This window comes from Perca flavescens, chromosome 22 (genome assembly GCF_004354835.1).
Source record: "Perca flavescens isolate YP-PL-M2 chromosome 22, PFLA_1.0, whole genome shotgun sequence".
NCBI lineage: Eukaryota > Metazoa > Chordata > Actinopteri > Perciformes > Percidae > Perca > Perca flavescens.
Window position 1 is genome coordinate 17,717,954 of NC_041352.1, and position 27,000 is coordinate 17,744,953.

At 41.0% G+C, this 27,000-nt stretch overlaps 1 protein-coding gene across 1 annotated transcript in view; it reads left to right on the forward strand.

The window, feature by feature from the left end:
- plxdc2b (plexin domain containing 2b) overlaps window positions 1–27,000 on the forward strand; it is a 100,403-nt gene that overhangs the window by 15,662 nt on the left and 57,741 nt on the right. The window contains exon 2 of the mRNA XM_028569406.1: window positions 24,681–24,904. Within this exon, the coding sequence (XP_028425207.1) occupies window positions 24,681–24,904 (224 nt within the window). The remainder of the gene's footprint in view (window positions 1–24,680; window positions 24,905–27,000) is intronic.

Sequence of the window (27,000 nt, forward strand, 5' to 3'; positions counted from 1 at the left end):
GATAAGATAAGATAATACTTTATTGTCTGTAACACAGGGTTCCAGAAAATTGTCTTTGACAAGGCTCCAGTTACAAAGAGACATTCATACATACATATAAAAACAAGACATGGGGTGAATTGAGGTATCAGCTGACTGTAGTGTTCATTTTGTGCTATTCAATATGGCTATTGCAGATGGGATGAAGGATTTCTTGTAGATGTTTTTCCGGGCCAATGGTACCCTAAAACGCCTGCCTGATGGTAATAGCTGGAAGGAGTGATGGAGGGGGTGAGACGGGTCCTCTGTGATCAGGTTGGCTTTCCTGATCACTGAGCGATTGTACAGCTCAGATAGGGGAGCATGGGATGAGCCAGTTATTTTGGCAGCGTGATTCACTATGCGTGAAAGTCTTGTTTTGTGTTTGATGGTGAGTTGGTTGTACCAGGAAGAGATATTGAAAGTAAGAACTGATTCGATGAGGGAGCGGTAAACCAAAGTTAGCACGTCCTTACTGATCTCAAAGGTTCTGAGTTTCCTGAGCAGGTGTAGCCGCTGTTGTGATTTTTTGTATATTATGTCTATGTGTTGTGAAAAGGACAGAGAAGTGTCTACTTCTGTGCCCAGGTACCGAAATACCTCCACTTGTTCCACTGGCTGACCCTGGATGCTAAGTGGCTGGAACAGAGGTGATGCCTTGTCATTGCCCCCACAGCAGAGCTCCTTAGTTTTTGTAGTGTTGAGCTCCAAGAAGAGCTCAACAAAAGTTTGAGAGAAATTGTTTACAACCTGCTGGTAGCAGGTTACAGCGTCAATGTTGGCCATGTGTGCAACCCAAGCAATGTCATCTGCATATTTAAAAAGTGCCATACCTTCACTGTTACACAATATGTTGTTAGTATACACAGAGAAGAGGATTGGGGATAAAACACAGCCTTGGGGAAGTCCAGTATTTAAAATAAGCTTGGTTGATTCAACCCCATTAAAAGACACCTGTTGTGGTCTGTCCAGCAGAAAACGTTTTGTCCACAGGGTCAGTGTTGGGTGAACGTGAAGGTCAGAAAGGTGATGTAAAAGTTTATCAATGCACACCGTGTTAAAAGCTGAGGAAAAGTCCATGAATAAAATCCTGGTGTGTGGATGTGCTGAGTCCAGATTTTTGGAGACAGTATCTAAGAGTGTGAGGCTTGCATCCTCCACACCCTGTCCTGCCCTGTAGGAAAACTGGAAAGGGTCCAGCTTGTCTGACACCATGCCTGATAGTAGGTTACAGACCACCCTCTCCATACATTTGCACAGCACAGATGTTAGTGCCACTGGTCTGTAATCCTTTAGGTCCTTAGCAGGAGCCTTTTTGGGGATTGGAATGATGGTAGATTCCCTCCACTGGTCTGGGACACAGCCAGAGTCCAGTAGGTGTTGGAACAGCCTGGTGAGAACGCCACTTAGCTGAGTGGAGCATTCTTTCAACACCCTGCCTCTAAGCCTGTCAGGGCCTGAGGCCTTGTGTGGGTTGATTCTGCGAAGCGTGGAGGTCACCAGCTGCTCATCAATAAAGAGGGGTTGGAGGTTGGAGCTGGGTGTTGGGGGGGCCCAGGTGGGTGTTGTGCTGCCCCCATTAAAACGGGTGAAGAAGATGTTCAATTTCTCCGCAATAGTTGGGTCTGGGCAGACAGCCCCTGCAGGCTTGGGTGTTCTGCCCATCATGATGTTCAATCCTTGCCATGCTTCCCTCGCATTCCCAGAAATTAACTTTTGCTCCACCTTGTTCTTATAATCGATCTTAGCCAACTTGGCCTTCCTCCTAAACTCCTTCTCCAATTCCCTCACCCTGAGTTGATCTCCTTCCAAAAATGCCTTCTTCTTCTGGACCAGGCAGATTTTCATGTCCTTGTTAACCCATTTTTTATTATTTGGGAATATCCTTATTTGTTTGATGGGCGTTACAGTATCCTCACAGAATAAAATGTAGGAGGTAAGTGAGTCTGTTAAAAAGTTAAGATCATTGTCACTATCGTTAAAAAACAAATCCCAGTCTGTTAATTCAAAACAGCCCCTTAGAGATTCGGCTACCTCCTTATCCCATACTCTAATGCATTGTGTTATGGGTTCCCCCGTTTTCAATTGTGACCTGTATTTTGGCAGTAACAAAATTACATTGTGATCAGAGCGACCGAGCGGTGGGCGTGATTTTGAAACATATGCGTCTGGGATGTTACTGTAGCATAAGTCAAGTATATTCTGCATTCTGGTAGGAATTGTGACATATTGCTCTAAATTTGGCAGATAGGTGGTGATATCACACCCTGATCACTATCAGTTATGTTTTCGGCTGCTAAATCAAAATCAGGCCCTGGAACATATACTAGAATGACAGTAATCTGGGAGAATTCACGGGGTAGATAATGTGGTCTGAAAGACAGTCATTAGCTCGTAGTGTTTACAGCACACAGTCTCCCTCACCGTAGTGTTTGTTGCCCACTTATCGTTGACAGCCATGCAAAGCCCACCCCCAATTGACTTCCGTGTTCTTGTTGCATCTCTGTCAAAGTGAATGATGCTAAAACCGTGTAATTGAAAGTTCATATCATCAGTAAGCCATGTCTCGGTAAAGCAAAAGAGACTAGTCTGCCGATAATCCAGATCGTATCTGATGAGTGTGGAAAGTTCCTCAGTCTTATTCCGTAGTGATCTGACGTTTGATAGGGTTATGGCAGGTAGGGGTAGCCGGCTGCCTCTCCTCCTCAATCTGTTCCGTATCCCTCCTCTCAAGCCTCTTTTCCTTCGTATCCGCTTTCTCTTGTGCCCCCGAAGTATTTCAAGTGGTATGCTGTTTGTGTGGAGGGATCCGTCAGTCCCCGGCTGGTGTCTCAGCTCCATTAGGTAGTTGCGTGAGTAGGTGCGTCTACCTGGGGCTGCGGTGAGAGGCTGCACCGGTTGTAAGCAAGGTCCATATACATGCTTTAGATTGGCGATCATTAGCAAAAAATAGGCCAAATAAAGAGCTGTTTCACTCAACATCCCGACGAACAAAACGTGAAAGATGACATACAGTAGAACGATAAAAAAACACGGTAAAACACACAAACGCTGAGCCGTGTCTGGAGTCGCTTACACAGAGAAACGCCCCCAGGCAGAAAAGAGTGGGCATTAAATGGTGGCATTATGGCTTGAGTCCAGTTCATCCCAAAGTTGGACGATGTGTCAAGCTAAAGAAAATAAACCCCAGGAGAGGATTGTCCACATAATTTTGGCGATTTAGTGTAGCGTTGCAGGATAATGTCCACTATATTATCATGCATGTTGTGAGGGCTTAGTGGGAAAACTCTCCTTAAATATAAGTGAGTCAGAGAGTGGATAAACAGAGTGAGACAGAGCAGACAATCAGTATGATAGCATGTCCCTCATCTCGACCTTTGACCTTTCTCTTGCAGCCAGAAGAAACCTAAATCTGATTCCCTGACTCGATAGCTAAATTCATCTGTCTGGACATGAGGGAGGCAAACACATTAACACTGTGGTGTCGGCCTGTGGCCAAATAAAGCACTCGCCAATAGACCTTAGACAAATACCCCTAAGAGTAGGTAAATGTAAATATTGGCATGCAGACACTGGGAACGGTTTGTAATCAATGAGCAAATACAGGATTGAATGGGCACATAAACCTTCAACCTTATAGTTCAGAGACGAGTTGACATTTACACTGCAGTAAAGCTTCAATAAAGACTTTCAGTCAGGCCTGGAAATGTAGTCCACATGAGACTAATTGATTTAAAAGGAAAACTAAATGCTCTTGAGAATGAGCCATTTTAATACTTTCAATATGTCCCTGTAATTACATGAACTCAAAAGTTGATTGGACAGCTTAAAACCTTCAATGTATTGTAAGTGTCTTACCAAAAAATAAAAAGCAAGTTATGAACATTTATGCTGAATGTGTTTTTCTGCTACATTTCATCAACTTATTGTTTGGCAGTTTCAGCAAGATGTCTATTTTTTTTCATCTTGGCATTCGCAGGGACACACATTCAGAAGATTCAGCGATAAATCTCTGTTTACAGCAGAATGCCACTGACAGAGAAAAGCTTTGGGGGGCTTTTAGGGTTGTTAAGGTCAGTAGAGCCTCATAAAGTTTGTCATTTTTCAGAGAAAAAACACTCACTTTCTCTCTCTGCTTATGTTTGGAGTCTTCAACCACATAAACTTCATAGTGTATATCAGTTGCACAATGAGCTTTGTGAGAACACCTAACACATAAAAGTTCATTACTCTGCTTTATCAGAAGAGATACACTTGACAATATGATAAGTAAATACTTTCCCCTATGCCCTCTTTAAGTACATCATTAAAAATAACTGTAAGGTCAAGTATAGATATTTAAAAAGAAAATAAGTGGGACACCCTGCGAGGTTTAAGTCCAACTGAAATAAAGTTGCATAGGTTCTATGCTGTATCATACAGATCTAGCTAAGTAGCTAGTTAGCTGTAGCATACTGAACAGCTTATAAACATACTTGCTAATTTGATAAGTTTATGCTAAATAAAAGTCCTTATTTTTTAGTGCCACTGCAATCAAAATGCTGTCCGTTGGTAGCTTGTAAGCTTCAATTAGCAGGGCAACTTTGAGTCTCCATGCCCCTGCTGCCTCAGCTGTCAATCAAACATGTACACTGGCCTGCCTATTAATAAAATGAACTAACAATACATTTATCGCACAAAGGGAAGACTTTTGTGATTTCAGTTGGAGTAACTTTATGTATGGTCCTTACCTATTTGGCAAATATGGAGCAACATAAGCATTCATTTAAATCCAATAGGCACTCCACTTTTAACTTTGTTTTGGTCTCCACCAACTCCTAAAAAGATATCTAGTTGTTAATGGTGTCTGTCTGCTGTTTGGTGCCAAGCAAACCAAAACAATCAAGTACTGTATAGTATAATAAAGTGTATTGATTACAGCTGCTTTAAAGCAACACTAGAGCACTTTTCCCGCTTTGGTCCCCCTACAGGTTGGAAGCGGAATTGTCCATTACATTACATTATGCAAGTTTGCCAGATCGGGTAGTGGATCTGTAGTTTGAATGAGACATAATGAGACATAATGAGACATAATGAGACATTACGACAGCGGTAATGGACAATTCCGCTTCCACCCTGTAGGTGGACCGAAGCTGGATAAGTGCTCTAGTGTTGGTTTAAGAAGTGTTTCAAATTGTGTGCAGGGATTGGATTAGATTGTTATTTAGCCTATTTCAATAGTCCCACTGACACCCACAAGTTTAAAATGTGCCAAAACAATATTTTTACATTAATGCTGACATAATCCACATGGTGAACATCAGTTCAGTTGGCAATGGTCTGATGGTCGGCTCCATATTGGATTCAGTTAACAAAATACTCAGATCTCTTAAAGCTCAGAGACCAAATCTCTTATCCAGGCGGCAATTTTCACTCTTTCATTTTTAAATAAGCAAAAATCAATGTATAAAACATTAAGATCGCCATGACACAGAGATGAAAATCATTTCATCCATTTTTGTGGCTTTAGAGGCCACGTTGAGTTTGCATGCTTTCATGTTGATCGTGCATGCTGCAGCCCCTCAGGTTATATCTCAGTCTAACATACAGTACATGCTGGCAGGTAAATCACTTCCCCTGGCCCAGGTGACATGTGGATTACGGTGCATCACCCCGGGGGGGGGGTTTGCATCCTGTTGCAGATTTGCGGTGACAGCCCACTGCCAAGACATGACAGGCGACACATCTGGCTTGATATGAGGCTACAATCGTGTTGTCAGGAAGGTAATTAAAGGCCTCTGCTTCCCTGACACCTTGACTGTCCCAGTCGGTGCCCGTGCTGAAGTGGATTGTGGAGTGATTGGCGGTGATAATTTGACCCTGTCTGTCAGGACATCTCTCTTTATGGAACGACATGACTACGAGGACCTGATTGTCTTGGTGGTTGCAGATTATCTGCTCAAATTGTTATACTAAAAAGTTATACTTAATCTGTCAAATGGCATATGTACTAGTTTAAATGTTGAAGTGAGACTTTCAGGAATTTGTCAGATATATTTAACAGCATGTTTTGCACTTTCTTGATGAGCTTCCTCCTGTCAGCTGTTTCAGTTTTCTGCTCAGTGAAATTCCTGGCAATCAGAGGGATACAGTGATGGGAATAACATGTGGGACTGCACATCTGTCTAAAAGTGAAAAAACAGGTCTGGCCTTGTAAAGAGGACAATGAACAGAGAAGGAGATGGAGAAAAGTTGGAGAGGGCAGGCAGTGGAGGAACTACATGGACTCCAGGGCTCGAACAGCTGGAGCGAGACCAGCTTTCTCTCAGCCACCATTCAGATTCATAACCTCGAATTCAGCTGCAAGAGTTGATTTTGTGAGCCAAAATAAGCACAGATACTCAGCACAACAACTTCTGAGAAATAAAAGTTTAATGGCTGCAACTTTGAAAAGGTCATCTGAAGAGAACAGATAGACTAAATGTTGCATTACAGGGAGTGTGGGGTGTGTTGGAAGAGGCCAAAGTTCAGACTGGAGCTTCCTATCATGAGCTTGTTAGCAGAGCAAACCTTTTCTCATGTGTCAGCAATATTCCCTCACCTCCTTGACTTAAAAGTGATTTTGCCTTCTCTCTCTCTCTCTCTCTCTCTCTCCTCCCTCCCTCCCTTTTAACACTCCTTTGTGCTGTCTTTAATAAACTAAAGCACTTGAGACACACACATTCCCACACATGTAAACAGAGCCCACTCTCCCACCCTCCCCTTTTGTCATGAAAAGCTGAGGTTGAAAAAAGAAATTGTACAGATGACTTCTTTTCTTCCAGCCTTATTTTTCCACTACTCCCCTTTTCCTCTCCTGCAGATGTGAAGGATTTTGTTAGTCACTAAACATCCCAACCTTTCTGCAGCTCTTGGTAGCTTGTGTTGGCCAGAAATGCATTCATTTATTTTTATTGAATAGCACAGAGAGTGTAGGTGTTTCATTATAAATAAAGGTTTTTGAAAGGGTGGCATCATGCCTGCATTAAGGTTGCAAAGGGAGAAAGGAAAATATCTGGTTCAAGCCCAGGGAAAAGCATCTATCCTGCGTGAGTGTCACTGAGCCAGACAGCGTTCCCTTACAGCTCTAAAACTGCTGGTCTGACCTCTGACCTTCCAGTGGAAGTGGGAAAAGAAAATGCTTTTTCTTTATGTACTTTCAGGATCTCACAGAGTTTTTCTATTGTGGCTCAAAATGAATGAATGTGCTAAATAATTTGGGCCAACTGCTAGCCACGTTGATGGCAATATTGGTCTATCAGTTGGTCCAACACTTTGTTCCAGACTGAAATATCTCAATAGCTATTTGATGGATTACCATGAATTTTTGTACAAACATTCATGGTCCCCAGAGGATGAATCCTACTAACTTTGGTGATCTCCTTACTTTTGCTCTAGTGCCACATTGCCACATTTATAGTTCTTTCATGGAAATGTCTGGACTTGCTTAAATTGTGGTGATATTTTAAATGTTTTAACATTTAGGGAATGACTGTTTGTTGGTATCTGCTAGTTCTAAATTGTTTTTTTTGTGGAAAAATTGGTGGAAGAAATGTGGAAAATATTTGACTTTGAATAATTTTTCATGCTTTTTAAAAAAAAATGTAAAGATTATTTTTTGGGGCATTTTTAGGCCTTGACAAGGACAGCTGAAAAAATGAAAGAGGGGGAATGACATGCAGGAAATGGCTGTAGGTCAGAGTTGAACCCCGGCCCACTGCGTCGAGAAGTAAACCCTCTATATATGGGCCCCCGCTCTACCAACTGAGCTATCTGGGCGCCCATCACTCATGCTTTTAAGGGACTGGTCTGTGGGTCAGCGTAGTATTGCAGTGAAAACGCCTCTGGGTTATGTGTTGTCGATACTGTTTAAAATGATTGCCGTTTTTTGGGGAAATCATTTAAGATTTGTGATAAGGCACTCACTTCAGAGAGCAACTCATTTTTTGATTTCCATCATATCTTTAATGGAAATTGTATCCTCTTTCATGCTTGATTGTGCTTGAATGTGTTGAATGTGCAGAAGATTTTAAATTATTTGGATGTCAAGGTCTCCAGTCTATCTGCCAATTACCTTAAAGGACAGATGATAATAATACATAACAGTCTGTTGCACTGTGTTCATTTTATTACATTTATGAATGAGGGAAATTGTCAGTGCATTTTTGCAATATGTGCAGTGCTTGTGCCAGTGTACATCAGTCTGGATTAAAGATAATTAGTGGGAAATAACTGATACCCAATTTTCCTCAATGGCAGCTGTCACACAGATGAGAGGAGACAAAGAGCAGATCATCTGAATATATTTCAGTGCGAGGACAAGCCTGTTAGTCAAGGTCATTTTCTCCACTTCGCTGACAAAATCAAGAGACAGAGAGCAGAGCTGTCTCCGACGTGTTTCTGCATGTTTGTGTCTGAATGCTGACCCAGTTCCCCAGCTGACAGGGTCATAAACACAGCAACACACGACTGTACTGTCTTTATGGACTCTGTTAAGGAGCCAGGGGTGTCATTACATTTGAGTTTTACTCCCTTGAAACTGAAATATTTATATTTTGATCGAAGGTTAAAAAAAAGAGTCAGAGTATGATCGGAAATCAATTAGCTGTTATCTCACTATCTGCCAGATATTATGGCTATATTTGGAGAACTAAAGAGAAAGTCTTGTTGATCTATTGTCTCCTTGCCAGCCAGTAATGATATGCTAATGCTGTAATTATTTCCCTTGTCAGACAACAAACTTTATCTTCTGTTTCCAAGGACAGAGACATTTTAGAAGCAGATGGATTGCTAAAATCACTGCCCAAATGGCCATCATTATCTCACGCTAATCATTCGCTCCTGACAAATTTGGGCTGCTCACTTCTAAGACTCGTCAATTATTTCAGAAACGATTAATTGTAGCATCAGACATTTATATACCTCTCCATCAGTTACAGTGCTGCATAGTCTCCCTGTGTGTCTAAGTGTAAACCTGTCCCTGTGTTTTCTGCCTGTAAAGCCCCCGGCAGTCTGTCTCCTGTGGTTGAATCCTCAGAGACAGGTGGTGTGAAGTCAAAGGAAAGTGTCTGCTGCAGTTCCCGGTACAGCAGAGTGGCTCAGCCCAGCGTTCAACCCCCTCAGAGCCGTTCCCTCCCGTGTACAGCTCCCCTCCTTCACTATAATCTACCATACACATTGAACTGTGGCAGGCAAGCCCCTCCCCCTCCCTTTTTAAACACCTTGTTGCATTGTTTATGGTACCTGCTTTTCACTCCTTTTTTCACACATCAGCAGCAAAAAATCTTAAAAGCAAAATGTATGATGAAATTAAATGTATGTTTTCACACCTGTTCCCGAGTCGAGCCGTGTGCATTTCATCGTGCAATAGAAAAAAAGTGTTTTATGAATATCACCGCAGGGAGATTTTAATGTTTTATTCATGTGTTTGTTTGTAAGCATTTGCCTCTGAATATTTCCTCTGTACAGCAACTGTAGACTAGAGCTATGTTGGAAAGTAACTAAATACTGTACATTTTGAGAGTATGTTATGTTTATGTTTCTTATACTTCTGGTCTACATTTAAGAGGGAAATATACTTTTTAATCATTTATTTGACAGATTTAGCTACTAGTCACTTTTCAGGTTAAGATTTTATATATAAAAAAAGGATATGACAAGCTAATAATATACATTATGATAGATTAAACCGGTCGTTCCCAACATTTTGGGCTTGTGGCCCCTTACAGAAAAGTGTCTAGTTGGGGCTCTTTGTTACATTTCAGATCTCTGAGAGTTGTTAGCAGTTCCTCCAAGAGATTTTTCCTTTCCTTCCAGTTTAAGGCCCAAACGACAAAAAAATTATTCAATATTTCACAAATAAATAGTTTTTCTTCTTCTTCATATATCAGTCACAGAAGTAATTTTCTTGCCGAAACCAGTACTTTATTTGAAATATTTTGAGTAAACCCTTTTTTTTATGTTATATATTGGTACTCAAGTAAAGAATCTGAATACCTCTTCCACCAAAAGAGTGTAAAGGCATAATTGCTGCCACCTTTCTCTTCCTTCTGTCTGCCTGAAGAAGCTAGCCAAGGCTCTGTCGCTGCTGTGGGGCCCTAAGTTTGATCAATGAAGCCCAGAGAAGCAGAACATGGGGCCCAGTGCTGATGGCAGGGTGCCCAGAAGCATGGCATGAAGTGAGGGGGGGGCGAGTCACACTTGAAAGTCCCAAAACAAGGAGATTTTCAAAGGCAGAGTGGGTTTGGGTCTTAGCTTTCCCATGAAATGTCAAGATTCTGCGACTATACTGCAACATTTCTACAGACTGCATGTTATTTGTTGTAGATTTCAACAAGGTTTTTGCACACCTTAAAGTTTACAGTCTTTATGCTAAGCTAAGCTAATCAGTGGTTGGATGTAGCTTCTTTATTTAGTGTACAGAGTCCAACTCTCTACAATAAATTGAACAAATGTATCTCTCAAAGTGTCAACCTATTTTTTTATCTGATGCGGGACTAGAAAGTTTACCAAAAAAGGTCTATTGATTGAAATGTCATAATTAAATAAAGTGAGTACAAGTGAACAAAAAATATTCTTTTTCAAAATATAGATTATTATTATATACATGTCTTTGGCTACTGGCATCAATAATAGAGAGGAAGTAATTAATCACACGTATTATTTTAATAAAATGTTATGCATGTGAAATGTAGAAGCTCCCTTGACTTGATGATCTCCCCCCGCCCTGATAAATAAATCAAGAAAGCCTAGGGCTCAAGCAGGTGTGAATATGAATCTCTCACTGACTCTCACGCTGACTCCGAGCCAAAAACAAAGGCAGTGTTAGTTTCTCCTCCTGGGAAAATCAAGAGGGTTTGTAAGTATGGGTGGAGACTGCCAAAGTACATCCATATCTCTACCCAAATAACAGCACAGCCACTCCTCCTCCTCCTCCTCCTCCTCCTCCTCCTCCTCCCCTTTTCATCTTTACCTCCAGAGCAGCAAACTAACCCTCATCCAGACTGACTGCCTTAGAAAAAAGCAGCAAGGGACAAACAAAAGGAAGACAGAAAGTTGGAGGCTATTTTAGAACAGAAGTGGATGCAGTTTGCATTCAAACCCAGTATCTCCCAGGCTGTTTGTTATTGGGCACTGAACTGTCTGTTTCTATTAAAGACTCGGTGCAGCCGTGCTCAGCTGTACAAGACAAATGGTGCCATCAGTCCTGAAGTGTGCAATTACTCCAGTGTCCTCTATAGGGGTCAGAAATATGTTTGGGTTAGATGATCAATATGTGCATTTGAGGGATCAATAGTGCAACCACAGACAGAAGCAGAAACCTGTTGGCTAATTTAACCGTTTATTTAATATGTTAACGCTGACGGGCTTTTACCACAAACATGCATGCCACCATGTCAACTTGCACCTGAGATGCTATCCGGTGAGTGTTTGAGCCCGAGGGTGAAGAGGCAAGCCCCAGCATGCAACCTCACCTCACCCTGGGACCTTTAAAGCCTACAGTACCTAAAAAGTTTCTCTACGTGCCCTCACGGAGTAGGCGGTGTTAAAGGCTTGTGCCGCCTTCACGTCATGTTGTTTAGACCGTATCTGTGACCAAGCCGTAAGTATTGTTTAGTTCCCTTCTGCTTTCCTATAGATTCTGTTTTCCAGATTATTATTTCCCTTTTTTGCCTGTTTTTCGGATGCACTGACCCTAAACACCCATACATCTTAACAACCTGCACTTAAACCCTAGACCCTGCAGCTGCACCACACAGCTGTCCAGACCTACGACTGGGAGCAATAAACCAAAACAACCTGCTCTCTCTTTATTTCAACCCTGGTGACCTTACCAATAAACTCCCCTCACATATTACAACACAATCTGTCTGCCTGTCTTTCCGACTCTATATCTCTTCTAATAAGAGAGTTCCTGAAAAAACTGCTGAATTTAATGCAATAGTCACACGTCTTATCTCCAAGACATCAATTTAAATCACACCGAGGAAATCATCATTTTTTTTTGAACATTTTTATTTAAGTAAATGCACATTTTAATTGACTTTTGTTTTTTACAAACATAGAAGAACAATGGCACACTCGGCAGTGTCTTACACTAAAAAAAAAAAAAATAATAATAATTAAGTAATCGTAAAATGTCAATCGGTATCTAAAGTAACAATTACATCTTTTCAGCAGTATTCTTTATCTACATATTATTGCATTAAAATAGAAAAAAAAAAAAAAAAAAAAAAAGGGCAAGAGAATCCCTCTTCACTCACACTTTATTGTGTCCAACCAAAATAATGAATAGCCAGGTCCCAAAGATCCTTAAACTGATCAACTTTCAAGTGAAGTTGGGCCGTGATTTTCTCCATACAGTATATCTCCTTCAACCCCTTCTGCCATTGTTCAAGTGTAGGGGGTTGGACCTTGAGCCAGGACCTAGTAATCATTTTTCTTGCAACTAAGAGTAATATCTGAATCAATTTAGTGTACTGTTTGTTAAGACCCTCAATTGGGGCCACTCCTATTACACAGTGAACAAATTCTAACGACAGGTTACATTTTAATATGACTTGAATTTCCTGCGTATCTCCTCGCCAAAAGGGTCTCAGGATGGGGCAATCCCAAAAAATGTGAGTATGATCTCCAATTTGGTTACAATTTCTACAACATAAATTTGATTTACTATTTTCAAAACTGAATATAATTGAAGGAGTCCTAAAGAATCTCATCACGACTTTCCAACCGAATTCTTTCCACCGGGACTATTTTTGTGTTTGTGACTAATTTCACATGCCTTAATCCATTCCTCATCTTCAATAATAATATTTGCTTCTAATTCCCATTTGCCTTTTATTTCAAAAGAATTATCTGACAATTGTGTCTGTAGGAGATTATATAAATTTGAAACCATTTTTTTCTTATTTTTTTCAGTGATATTTTTGATCAAATAGGATTCCATTAAGGTAGGCAATTTTTTCAAGGCTTCCCATTCCCCACTCAACCTTATATAGTCCCGTATCTGCAAATATCGGAAGAAATCTTTGGAGGAAAGTCCATGTTTGTCTTGTAATTGTTTGAAGGATTTTAGGATTTCCCCATCAAACATCTGGTGTACAGTTATCAGTCCCTTCCCTGCCCAATTCAAGAAACCAGGATCTGTTTTACTTGGAGGAAAGTCACTCAATTTGGCTATTTGAAGTGCACGTAAAGTTGTTAGAGGAATACCCAATCTCTTCCTCAACATTGACCATATACGATGAGTACAGGCAATCCATTCATTTTGTATTTTAAGTTCTCTCCATTTCTTTTGTTCCAAAAATAATGCCGTCTCCAAGGGAACCGATGGGCTCAAGAAGTTCTCCAACCACAACCAATTTGTATCCACATCCTGAATCACCCATTCTACTATTGCTTGTAACTGTGCTGCCCCATAATACAGCTTAAAATTGGGTAGACTCAAGCCACCAACTCCCTTAGAGCTGCATAGTAATCTCTTCCGGATCCTGGGTTTTTTCCCCTGCCACACAAATGTAGAAATCATCTTATCCAGATTTTTAAACACAGATTTTTAAACACAGATTTTTAAACACAGATGTAGGTATCCATATAGACAAGGCCTGGAAAAGATACAAAAGACGAGGGAAAATGTTCATCTTTACCACTTCTATTCTGCCTATTAAAGACAGGGGGAGAATATCCCAACGCCCCACATCTGCTTTGATTTTGGACATTAGTTTACCATAATTCTCATTATACAATTGGGAAGCATGAGGCGTAATAACCACACCCAAATATCTGAAGCCCTGGGTGGGCCAGTTAAATGGAGCTATTTTGTCCAATTCATTTGGTTTGTCCCCTACCAACCACAAAGCTTGTGACTTGGTTTCATTGACCTTATAGCCCGAAACTAATCCAAATTCTCTCAGGCACTCTAACAATGCAGGAACAGAAGTCAATGGGTTAGAAATATATAAAATAACGTCATCGGCATACAGTGACAGTTTGAACTCTGTGTCTCCGACAGTTACTCCTTGTACTCTATGATCTTCGCTAATCAACTCTGCCAATGGTTCTATACTAATTGCGAACAACAGGGGGCTGAGGGGACAACCCTGTCTGGTTCCTCTTTTAAGCACAAATTCGTCCGAGATATAGCCATTCACCCTAACTTTGGAGGTAGGATTCAAATACATCACCCCAATCCAGTTGATAAATTTAGAATGGAATCCCAATTTCTTTAAAGTATACTCTAAAAACAACCAGTCCACCCTATCGAATGCTTTCTCAGCATCAAAGCTGAGAAGCATTGATGGGTCTGTTTTTTTCCTAGCTATATTTAATGTTCTCCTACTGTTATTAATTCCCAATCGACCTGGTATGAAGCCAGTTTGGTCAGCACCAATTACATGTTTTGCCCGAAGAAATTTAATAGCTGTAATAACTGTTTATTAGATTGTTCAAGTCTGCTGAACATATTCTTGCAGTTGCATGTGTCGTTTTAGGTGCCATTACAGTTACTGGGGAAAATCGCAAGGAGTAAAATTAATGAGAAATTGTCTGAATTGCGTATTTAATTAATTGAACTAAGCTTGCTTAAGTAGAGACTTTTTGCTTTTCACTTGTCTTGTCAGAAAAGAAACGAAGCATTAGCTCCAATGGAATATTTTTCACAGAAGCAGGTAAAGAGGAACTCTCGTTATTCAAATGGAAATGCAAATATTTGGCAGTGTTTGCTGATTAAATGGAATTTGGAGGGTCTTAACAAAACACACTTTTCTACATACAGTACACAATCCCCTCTATAATGGGATTTTTTTGGAGGGAATCATCCATCTGTTGGGTGACATGCTGCTCTGTAGGTCTCATTCTGCACAGCAAAACTCCCGGCGAGGCGAGCGGGTTGTGTTGTAAACAATATTTAATATTGATTTCCTGTGAGTGGCTGAAGTCTCCACCACTGAATGGGAAGAGATTGAAGCAATTACAGACTGTGTGTAGCTTGGATGTGGCTCACAGTTTGTCAACAGATAGACGAAATGTGCTGGGTTGGGTTTGGCAGCTATAAGCCTGGGGAATGGTCCTCTCTTTGTCTTTGTCTCTCTCTTTCTGCTCAGTATGTACAGCAGAAGACAGTCTGAAAATATATATTTTCCGACGCGCTTGTGGGATGCTGGTGCTGTAGATTTTTCTGTATTTTCAGTCTTTTAGCTTAAGCTGGTTTGTGGGTGTAGGTGCCTGGAGGCTGTAGGCGGGTGGATATGGGATTTGGCAAGTTTTTGAGGAGTTTGTTATATATTTTTCCACATCTTTTCCTGCAGAAGATTTCAAATCTGGGTTATATCTATGTTTACATCTGCTCACTGGGAAATGATCCAGATCTTGGAGGAAAAACATGTGTAATGCATGCTTTTATTTAAGAGGTTTTATATTACTTACAAGTATCTGAAGCAAATTAACTTGATTATAAGGAATTTCATATGTGGATATGAGGGCTGCTCTTAGTGCTGGAAAACCACACTACGTGTTGTTGGTCGCATTTGTCGTGATGGATTAGTACACACAATGTACTGAGAAAAGGAGGAGGCATCACTGACTAAACAGAAAAGAAAATTCATATCAGCTGAGAAATTAAAAGTATAGCCTGATTCTTGACGCTAGCAATATCATTACAAGATTAAACTTCAATCAAAAACACTTCTTCTGTAATGGTACAGTAAACAGATCAGACAGTCGGGAAAGGAAATGGGGCATGGGGAAGGTTTTTAGTTAAGAGAGTCCAGCTAAGTGTGAAGGGGCCAAGGACAATCATGTGGGTTGCAGACACCTTTGTTGAATAATTGAACCCACAGCTAATACCTGAAAATTACAGTACATTCAAAACAGCTAGCAAAGGTGATATTAGAGGAAATGTTTGGGCTGTAGAAATATGCAAAAATATGTACACATTCAGACACGGAAATCACAAATAGAGCTGGTTCTGTGGGAAATGGCAGGTCCACTTAGAGAACATTGGAGTGTGGCGAGGTTTGGCAGGGTGGAGGGGCGAGAGGCTCTGTGATGCTGATGGATTAGCAGGAAGGCTGAAGACAGGCCCAAGGGCCCCGCCTGGCCTCGCCTGTAGCCCTCTGCCCACATATAAAAGTGGAAAAAAACACAGTTAATACACTCACACCAGCACTCAGACAATCAATCTCCACCTGCAGGACAAGTCACACATAGACACTGAGAACACGCTGCAGACACGTGCATACACATCCACACACACCCTTTGAACGAGCTTGTCCACACTACAGGGAATCAATCTTCAGTTAAAGCGGCGCTGCCTGGCACAGCTGGGCTATTTCTTACACGTGGACTCTGAATTGTGTCTCAGAATTAGATCGATCACTTTCAGCGTGATAGAAATGTAGAAGTGGCCAATTAGCCTTAAGCACCCATGCTGATCAATATGTTTAAAATGACCCGGAAGTGGTTGTGAAAATGGTGTCTGGATGCAAAGAGTTTTCTTTTCTTCATATTTTATTTTGAAATTTGTGAATTTAAAAAGATGAATAAGCTGACAAATGACACTGTCAGCTTATTAATATGACAGTGCTGCTTGCACAATTGACCTATACTGTCGTTTTATGGGTGAGGACGATCTGGTTTTTTGTAGCCTACATTTGTTAGAACTTTGGCAAATGGGCACCATTGAAACTATGCTGAGTAAGCTATAGCAGTTCCTGTTTGCACTGTACCCATTACTGTACAGATAGTCTATATCGACAACATTCCACTTCTGGGATTGTTCAGGTGCCGCCGGAAATTCTGCCGGATGTCCCTCTTTTTAGGCCGGACGTCCGCCACCTTCCGCTTTCTTTGTGTTTGAATTCTAAACTCCGGTCGATTTATGAGGACTATGGTTCACTGCTCCTCAGATCTCTACAGGATAAAATGAGACTGATAACTAGACTATATGTCCAATCGAAATTTTCTGTTGCACGACTAAAAGAACTTTTGAACATACACATGTTCCACCAAAACTTCCTGAGGCTATTTACAGCGGCACTGTCATTGTGTCTGGGGCTTAGCACGACCCAAAACAATTGTGATTGGTTTGAAGAAATGCTAATAAACAAGAGCATGTTTTTCTCTCCATTCTAGAATGCTTTGTAGACTAGCCAGACCCTCCTTAACAGCTCTGTTGAGGAAGGTCTGGCAATGCGAGACTAATGTACAAACAACTATTACTGGGTTGCTTTGACATTTAGGAAAACTTAGAAAGGTGAAGATTGTTCTTTTTATTGATGTTTAAGTATTGCAGACTTTGATAAGATGGTCAGTTTAAAAAAAAAATTCTGACACCAGTAAGTCTGTTACCTGCAATGATGAAGAGATCCACTCTTGTAGTAAACAAAAAGAGCATGTATTGTGTCGTGTACATCTCAGATCTTAGGTGTGTAGGTGTTTTTTTATCCACAGAAACTCAGCTGAAGAGTGTGTGAACCGGGAGGATGTAGGCGAGGCTATTGTTTGTCATGGGGCGTATCAGAATAAAAGTGCAGGCTTTTTGTCCTGTCGAGCCCTCTCTATACTTCAGTACAGATGTGACCATTTCCAATTTTAAGGTCTGTTAAGCAAGCACTAAGAGGACTGTGGCAGCAGTGAAAGGACAGACGTTGTGTTTTCATGGAGACATTTAGGTAGAGGGTGAGAGATGCTGGGCTTTTGTCTGTGCAAAGACTGCTTTGGCTAGCCGGTAGACTGTAAGAATACAGTAATATTACCCCAGGTAATGGTCTGCTCTGGAGGTAGGAGACTTAATCTGTTACAGGAGGTCCGGTGTTCAGTGATACATTGCCTGCCAGGCCTGAGCTCTCTCGTGGTAGAGTGATCCAAGGCCTCGGGGCTCCTGAGCCGAGCTGCTCATTCGCAAAGTTGAGTGGAATGAGAGCCAACAGCAGCGCCTCATAGTCCTGCAGTCAATCACTCAATCTCCTGAAATATGAGACAGACACCGTGCCTGACTGGAATCCTGAATTCCTAAACGCCTGTGTCACATTTCTCTTTGTGATCCCGCTGCCTCCTGATGGGCTGCAGCTCTGTGTGCCTGTCTGTTTGTCTCTTTGCCAAAGCATTTTTTGTATACACTTCCTGCACTGACCAACGCTGGAGCCAAGACAACCACCAATTACATAAAGAAAGCCGCGGTGGTGACAGCAGACTCCATGATGGTTTACTCCAGCACTTTAAACCCTGTGTTTTGGGGTTTGATACTGTGTGCTCCAGGATGTTACTGGGTGCTTTGTGGCTTAGCCTGCTTGGAGTTTGTGTCCAGTGTATTTAGCTGTTCAGCAGATGCTCAGAAGGGAAATTAGCAATTTTCTGTGAAGCCCGTTTAAAAAACAATTATATTCTTCAAGGTAAAGCCTTGATTAAAAATCACTGGACCTAAAGCTGGACACTCTTTACCTCATAATTCCCCTTTAGTCTCTTTGCCTCTGGCCTCCTCCCTTCCTCTAACATGCAGTCCTGACACCTGTCCTCTTCACAGGCGCCAGGTTTCCCTAGGCACAGCGAACGAAGCATTAGTCTCCTGCTAATGAATTCCCTCCACCTTCCATGCTCTGCGGCTTGTAATTAACACTTTTGAAACTTCAAAAATTGGCTTTTATTTATAGTCCCCCTTTTCACAGCTGCCTCTTTTCTCATTTGGATTTGAGCGCCTGCTCGCCACACATTGTGTGTCAGAGATTTTTTTGTTCCTGGTTGGTTCTCTTATTCTGATGTTGCCAGGAATCTTTCTGATGTAGTTATAGAAGGCTCCAAGTTCAACGTCAACTGTTTAAATGATAATGTGGCACACTCAGTTAGTTTTACTGAAATTAAAATGTGTCTTTGTGCTTTGTCTCTAATCCAAAGGATGCCTTGATCCACCTGTGGATTACTGAAGGGAGAAATCAGTAGATAGCGCAATATAATATTCTCAACAAGCACAAGAGACACACGCCTCTACAGTATCTGCAGTCCTGATCTGAGCCTCAGGGTGATGTTTGTGTTGCAGTGCTTTGACTTGGAAAGATGTGACTAATTGTTGGCCAAACAAAATCCCTGGTTCAATGGAGCGTTCACGACAGGAGGACACTCACTTGATGCCTCTGCCTGGAGGGAAAGTCATTGAATTTTATGTAAGAACAATGGTTTTGTTCATTGTGCACACTCCAGCAGTTTTTCATTTTCTGCCTTAACTTGTCTCATGCACTGATTATGTGAGAGTTACTGTAGATGCATCTCACGTTTAATTTTCCCTTTCATCTCAACCTTATGAGGACTGTTTGAACCTGGATCTCTTGGTGCTGCCTCTCTGTCTACCTGTGTTTAACTTTCTCCTGCAGTCAGCTTTTTGACTTTATGTGTTTGCCTAATGACAGGCTTCGTTTTTTAAAAGAGGATGTGTAAAAAGCAAGCTATGGCAGGTTAGGAAAGCACACTTTGCTCTGCATAATAATTTCAGACAGTTGCATGTCTGGAATTTGTGTGGAGTAATGGTTAATGTGTCTCTCCACCCCAGGCAACAGAAATTTAAAGGGTCTGCAGTTGGATTGGCATCACACATGATGTGCATTTAAATAACTCAATTAATATGAAAATGAAGCAGTTATATTTCATTTGCTCTATGTAATCTGTAATCTATTAACACACAGTGAGAGATAGAGAAGCTTGTTTAAAGAACTCTCATCTTGTCCATCCCAAGATCAAACCAGCAGCCATCTCCTATTAAACCCAGTTTATTAACTTATCAGTCACATTCATTTTCTGAGTTTATCTGTCTCTGCCTCTTCATTTTAGCATCAGAAGGCTGATGCAATAACACTGTCAGCGGTTTTGAGCGTCAGTGTTTGGTGCCCTGAGATGACCCTGAACATAATTTGTCTTGTGAAGGGCCAAAAATTGAAAACAGTGCTTGTTGGTGTGTCAGTGTCAAACAATTCTTTATGCACCAACCTGCCTTAGAACGCTGAGTAATAATTAGTTAATAGAATTAGTTAGCAGAAAATGAATGACTTTGACAGCCGATTGTAATGGAAAAATGATTAAACAGTCTCTATTTGCAGCTTCTCAAAAATGAAAATTAGATAATATTCTCTGGTTTATATAATGCTGAATGTAATATCTTTGGGTTTTGGAGCAGTTTGTCAAACCGAGCAGTTTGAAGATGTCACATTGGTCTCTTGGAATTGTGATTAGATTTTTTTCTAGACTAATAAAAAACAAAAACAAAAAACTGATGAATGCATCAGAGGCAGTCCACATTCAGTCTGAGTACACCCAAAAGTTCTGCAAATATTTGAAGAGTTGGTTCAATGAACAATGTTTCTGGATAGAAAAATAGTTGTAAAACCATTACAAAATATTGTATCGTAAGTTTTGCTGAGAGCATCATTTGCTGGCATTCTTTCAAAGTGTGTGTGTGTGTGTGTGTGTGTGTGTGTGTGTGTGTGTGTGTGTGTGTGTGTGTGTGTGCGCGTGTGTGTGCGTGCGTGCGTGTGAAGTGCTTCTCCTGAATAATGTTCTCAATGAATCTTGGCTAATAAACAGAACAAGACACGCTGAATGGAGGAAAAATTGTGACATTCTCTTTCATGATCTGGAGCTATACTTTTAATCACATTGTCTGTTCTTTATGTTCTGTTGCGTTCTGCTCTAACAAGAGGCCCTTTTATCACACAGATTTTTCTGTTGTTTTTAAGCTAAAATGAGAATGAGAACTTAATCTGCGTTGAGTTGATCTGCCCAGAGCCTGAGAAAGAAGGTCCTCCAGCGTGCTTGGCAGGGTCTGCTGGTACACTGATAAAACAGCTTTCAGTGGGCACTAAATGAAGCACTCTGACACCCAGAGATAGAAAGGCGAAGAAACCGTACGGGAATGTGACTTTTTTATCCCTTTTTCTGCTGAAATTATGCACGCCACACACATACTAGCATGCACAATTGCAATGAAGCATTTCACCTCCTCTACTTTCCAGTCATGTGTGGCAGTCTCCTGTCAGCAACACTGAGTCAGGTGGGAACAGAGAGAAAAGAGGGGGAAACAAGCAGGGACAGAATGAAAGAAGGGGTGCAGACAGCACCTTTATTCTGTGGTTTTATGACCTCCTAAACGTCCTTGAAAGGTTTTAGGTGGAACCAAATTACAGTGTTTGTGAATCAGAGGTGTTGACAGGCGTGAGTCCGGCCAACAAGGCTGCTCGACATAGTCAGGGCGAAGGTATGCAGGGGCTTTCAGACGCACTGAAAGAAAAGTAGAGGGGAAAGATTTCCTTTCACACAAAAGCCGAGGAACAGTCTCGCACTGGGGAGCAGCCTTGTCCTGCAGGGGGGTTATTTTAGGTGTCCCTCAGGGGTCTGACCTCATTCCCCTTCCGAATGCTTGACAAAAACCCGGAGTTTCCTCTGGATAATAAGAGAATTTGCTGCCTCTGAATCTCAAAGGTGGTGTATACAAGAGAAATGCAGGTGCATGTGCTCCTTTAAAGGGTGACTCATCATGGGTGTTCACATAGGGACATGCTGGGAAAAGAGCAGCCATTTATTCACGGCCCCTATGTTGTTGTCATGGTATATTTGCTGTTGGCCAGCTTTCTATCGTATATTGAGTAACTGACAAAGATTCTTTAAAGGATGAAAATAGATGTGTCGGTGCCTCTTGGATGAGAGTATATAATGTGGGTGTGACTAATGACCATTAGGGATCGAGTGAGTGTCAGGTAGTGTTAGTGGTAAGAATGAGACAGTGAGTGAATGGTTGGCCGGGAGAGTTGCTGCAGACACCAAACAACAAGACTGAGATGATGCACATAGAAAGAGAACTTGATTGTGCAAAGACTGCCTTGTCTGTGGTTAACTTAAAGCTACCCTCAGGAATTTTTGACCGCTAGCGGTTGTAACGGTTGCATTTATGCATGCATAGAGGGAGTAAAACACGAGCCATTACTGCACAGCTTGCCTGCGTTGACAGCTAGATTGTTTAACATAGCGGCTTATCTGTTCCGTCAGACAAGTGTGTGAGACGGACACCTGTAACAAATACTCCCAAATTTAATTTCATAAAATTCAGTGGCATACGGCAAAGGTTTGAGCCTTGATTTAAAAGAACAGAACATTTAGGCTGACCTCAAAGTTTCTATATTTTGTTCCAAAACTGCAGTGCATAAAACATCACAGTACACTGCTTCTATATGCTTAGCTTTACATTTTAGAGAGATCTGTAAAGGCACCATTATGTAGTTGAGCCTACAAAAGATAGAAGCATTAACAAGTCTTGCTGAGACTTTTTGTAACGTAGTTTGTCTTAAAGTGGATGTTAAAATGTTGGTCTGAGTCTATAATTAAACCAAGATTTCTGGCTTGGTTTGTGGTCTTTAACATTACAGATTGAAGGTGAGCACAAACTTTTAATTGTTCTTCTTCTTGGCTCCAGAAACAATTAGCTGCAAATTGCACTCAGAACCCTTTCATACTTTGTGCTTGTGCCTTGTGTCTCTTCGCTTCTTGCTTTGCCAGTGGTCATTATAAAGTGAATCTATCAGCTTCCACTTTTAGGCGAATTAGCATCTAAAGCCCCTCCACATGCTCTCTTCTCGTCTCATAAGAACCACAGGTCGGGGGGCCCAGAGAGAGGAGGAGGATGAGAGAGGAAGAAGAAATGTGAGTGATAGAGAAAAGAAAAAAATGGGAAAGGAGTGGAAAACTCTGCTGGTTAAACCCAGTGACCTCTGTCTCATAAAAGAAGCAACATACAGTAATCAACAATAAACAATTTGCATCGCTGCAACAGCATGCAAGCACTTTGTAAACTTTGTGTTTTAATGAGTGCTATAAAAATTAAGTTTATTGCTTATTGTCTTTATCCATTTAATCCTATTAGAGTCATGGGAAGCAGGAGCTTATTTCCCGAAGGCAGGGAAACAAGTCTGCAGTCCATCACAGGACGAACAGATAAACAGACCATCTCTGCCTACTCTCATTCATACCTACACGCCATTAATCCACGTGACTTGGGGAAACCCATCTAAGCAAGTGGAAAACATGCATTCTTTGTCAGGTTTAAAGTTTATCATAGATATTTTATGCACTGGTAGGCAGGATTTTGTAGCCTTTTGAATCAGAGCTGTGATACAGAGAATGCTACTTCCTGGTTAAATGCAGCAGTGATGGAAGTACTCAGTATTAAAGTAAAAGTACTTGTTGGGGAGAATAGTCCCTTTCAGAGAGTCATATCATATATTATTGGAATATTATTATTGATGCTGGTGGAGGTGGAGCACATTTTAAGTACTTAGTATATAAACTAGTATATACTAGTTTAATATCATGTTTTATAAATTGATCATATGTTTTGTTTTTTGTAAAAATCTGAATCTGTAAAGTAACTCTAGATGTTAGATTAATGTAGTGGAGTAAAACGTACCAAATAAAGTACAACATTTCTCTATGATGTACGTTAGCATACAATAGAAATACTCAAGTAAAGTACCTCAGATTTGTACAGATTTAAATTAAGTACAGTACTATTAGAGTAAATGTACTTGTAGTTACATTCCTCCACTGACGAGGAAACAAGTACAACATAACTCTGTTTTAACTCCTTTTCACTTTCTGATTGACCATTGTTATTAAATTACCTTGCATAATATATACAGTACGTTGCTTGTAAAATGGCATCCTTGACAGGTCAAAATCAACAGATGAATTTAGTAGTTTAGCTTTTGAATTTGAGCTTTCACACTACAAATACCTTTTCAGGGGGTCTTGGTCGGGTTATTCGGCCCAGTTGTTTGATCCACATCTGGGTTTGACAGATACTTAACAGCTTTTACACCAATCTAAACAAACGGAATCAAAGTGAACACACCAGAATTTGTTTAATCAAACAGGTTAGGTGTTAGTCAGAAGGAGCACCGTGATGCTTATTTTGTTGAACAGAAAAAAAATCTTTATTTTTATTTCCAGCTCTAGAAGGAAGGACAGAACTTATATTTCAGTTTGAGGCCTGTTTCTCCCTTATTGGGACTCATTTTAATCAGTAAACGTATAATGATGCAGCAGATTTCACCCCGAATCCAGCAGTCTGTCTCAGGCTCAGTTAATCGAGTCAGTGTTTAGATTAACACAGAACCATTTTTCACCTGTCACCAGCGTCTCATTTCAGACTCGGGGATAGGGATGATGGTGTATGACTGTGGCCCACTGGTCTGTGTGATGGCTGCTGAGTCATTGCTAATGTGCATCTGTTTTAGGCAGTGAGATTTCTCCCCTGAGCAATGAGAAAAGTCTGCAAAGACAGTGAATTATGAGGGAGCGGTACAAGATTAATGGCTTGAATAGTCCCCGTCTTTGTAATTTGACTATTGCCTTAGTGAAAGTACAAATATTAGTGTCCCATGTAATTATTTTGCTTGTACAATCCAAAAATTTGCAATACATGGCAACAGATTTTCCTTCCAGGGTTCAATATAGTTAACTAGATTGGAAAATGACTGAGCATGCTTTATTAAAGTATATTTGTGGTGACCTACTTTACATGTATCAATATGCAATAAGGTGATTTGGCTTTGGGCCATGCTACACTAATGTTTTATTTTATTAATCACACTGTTTTCTTGTCTCCCCAGGGGTCTCTTACTCATACGTTCAGGGGCAGGCAGGAGATGAGGATGCAGCAGTGGACGTGAAGCTGTACAGTCACCGGTGGAGGAGATGGCTTCCCCCAAAACCTCGTAACATGGACAGCAACAGGGCCAGTCAGGAGCAGGACCAGGATCCTGAGCAGGAGGAGCCCGAGGGCTTTCCAGGCCTGCTGTCTGCAGAGGAAACAGACAACAGCTCCCAGATAGAGGTAGGTGCTGATTCACACCAAGGTCAAAACAGAGATAACTGTAACTGTATGTCATTTTGAGTTTTCAAAATCAGAGTTTTATAATATCTTCTGTGGCTCTGGGGGAATTTCCGAAAGTATTGCAGAAAGTCTGCATTACAAACTGGAGGTCCAATTGCATGAAGATGAAGAAACAGTTATAAAAAATGAATGAATAAAAAATAAACTTTAAAATTGAAATACAAAAATGAATTAAGAAAAGGCAGTGTTAAAAAGAAAGGTCTTCCGCCTTGATTTAAAAGAGCTGAGATTACGTGCCGACCTACAGTTTAGTGGTAGTTTGTTCCAGATGTAGGGACCATAGAAGCTGAACGCAGCTTCCCCCTTTTTTGTTTTCCGACTCTGGGTATGGCGAGCAGACCCGTCCCTGATGATCTCAAGGATCTCAACGGCTCATAGTGTAGTAGCAGATTCGAAAGGTAAATTGGTCCTAAATTTAAAAAACAGTTAGAAAACAATTAAAAACAATTTCAAAGCAGTGGTAGTAGATAGTGGTAGTGGTAGTAGATGTTATGCCGTGTTCATGTCATTACAAGTTTTTGAATCTTAAATAGTGTTCACATCTGACTTTGACTTTCATAATACTGAAGTGCCTGAAAGTCCACCGTATGGGTCAATATGATTAAACCCAAATGTAACGGATACATGCATACAATGTACAATACACATACGGTGTTATATTGTCAATGCACAGTATTTTTATCACTTGACTGATAATAACCAATAAGTTCATTCCTGATCTTGGCTTCATCTTGTTCTTGACCTCAAGTGTTTTGAGTACAGCATTTCTCAAGCTTTTCACAGTCCCGTACCCCTTCAGACTTTCAATCTCCAGCTACGTACCCCCCACCCCCGCACTCTTATATGAAATTTTTTTTTACAACCCCCCAAGTTACTTCGGTTACCTGTGGGGGTACACATACCCTGGTTTGGGAACCAATGCTTTAGTGGATCATTGTCCCTCATTTGGAGATTCTTCAGGTTATGTTAAAGAAAGTCATGCAACCGGAATTGCAGCAATAGATGGACGTGAATACAAAGTGCACTGAAAAACGTTTTTTGTTTCAGCTTTATGTTATAGGATATATCAAAAATATAATTTGGATTTTATATTATGCAATGCTATATTTTGATTTGCAAAGTGGAATAAAAGAGGGTTTCCTGAAACTGAGGCAAATGATTGGGGTCAATAACCTTAATCACATTACTTAGTGGAATCAAAGTTTGCCATGATTGTCTTCCCATTGAACAAATTCAGACTTAGTTGAGATCAGTGCAGCTCCACAGTAAACCTTTCTGTCTAGTAAAGAAGCCAACTAATATAAAGAGAATGAATCGATGAAGTCCTCTGTTGAGCTGTACCTAAAAATACTCTTTGGTTGCTTCCCTGGAGCAATTATAAATCTCCCTGGAAGAGTGGATGTTAAGTAATGAAAAAGAAGACTGGAAGGGGTCTTTGAGAATTAATATTTTATATCAAATTAAGCCCAGCCCTCAGGTGTTCATCTACCTTCTTTGTGGGGCTGGATCCTCTTAAACTTGACCTCGGAGAGACCAGAACAGGAAATTAACCCGGGTCTCCCACAGTTCCAAGGGTTTATGGAGCTGCTGGAGTTTAATAGGATTGGCCCGTGTTTGTGTCTATGTAAATGAAAGGCGTCGCCCGTGTCTTCTTGTTATGGCGCCTGGGCCGGCGTACAGCATCGAGGCGTTCAGTCATAATGATGGCAGTCGCCTGGGCTTAGACACCTCGTTAAGTTTTCCTGTGGCTTCTAATCATCTCAGGTTCACAGCCTAGAGTCTTTCAGCCAGGAGGGAGGCAGCTTTGATCGTCAGCTGTAATCATTCACACACTCATGTACACGCACACACAAACGTTTATGTAGGGACACAATCGACACACACATTGTTTTTTTGCTGTCTGAGGCTCATTTGTTCATGCTGAATGGAAAAGGAGTCCACAGCACAAACACCCCATCATTCCTCCTGTCATTACTCAACACACACATACACACACACACACACATTCCCTAACCTGCCACCTACACTTTGTTGAC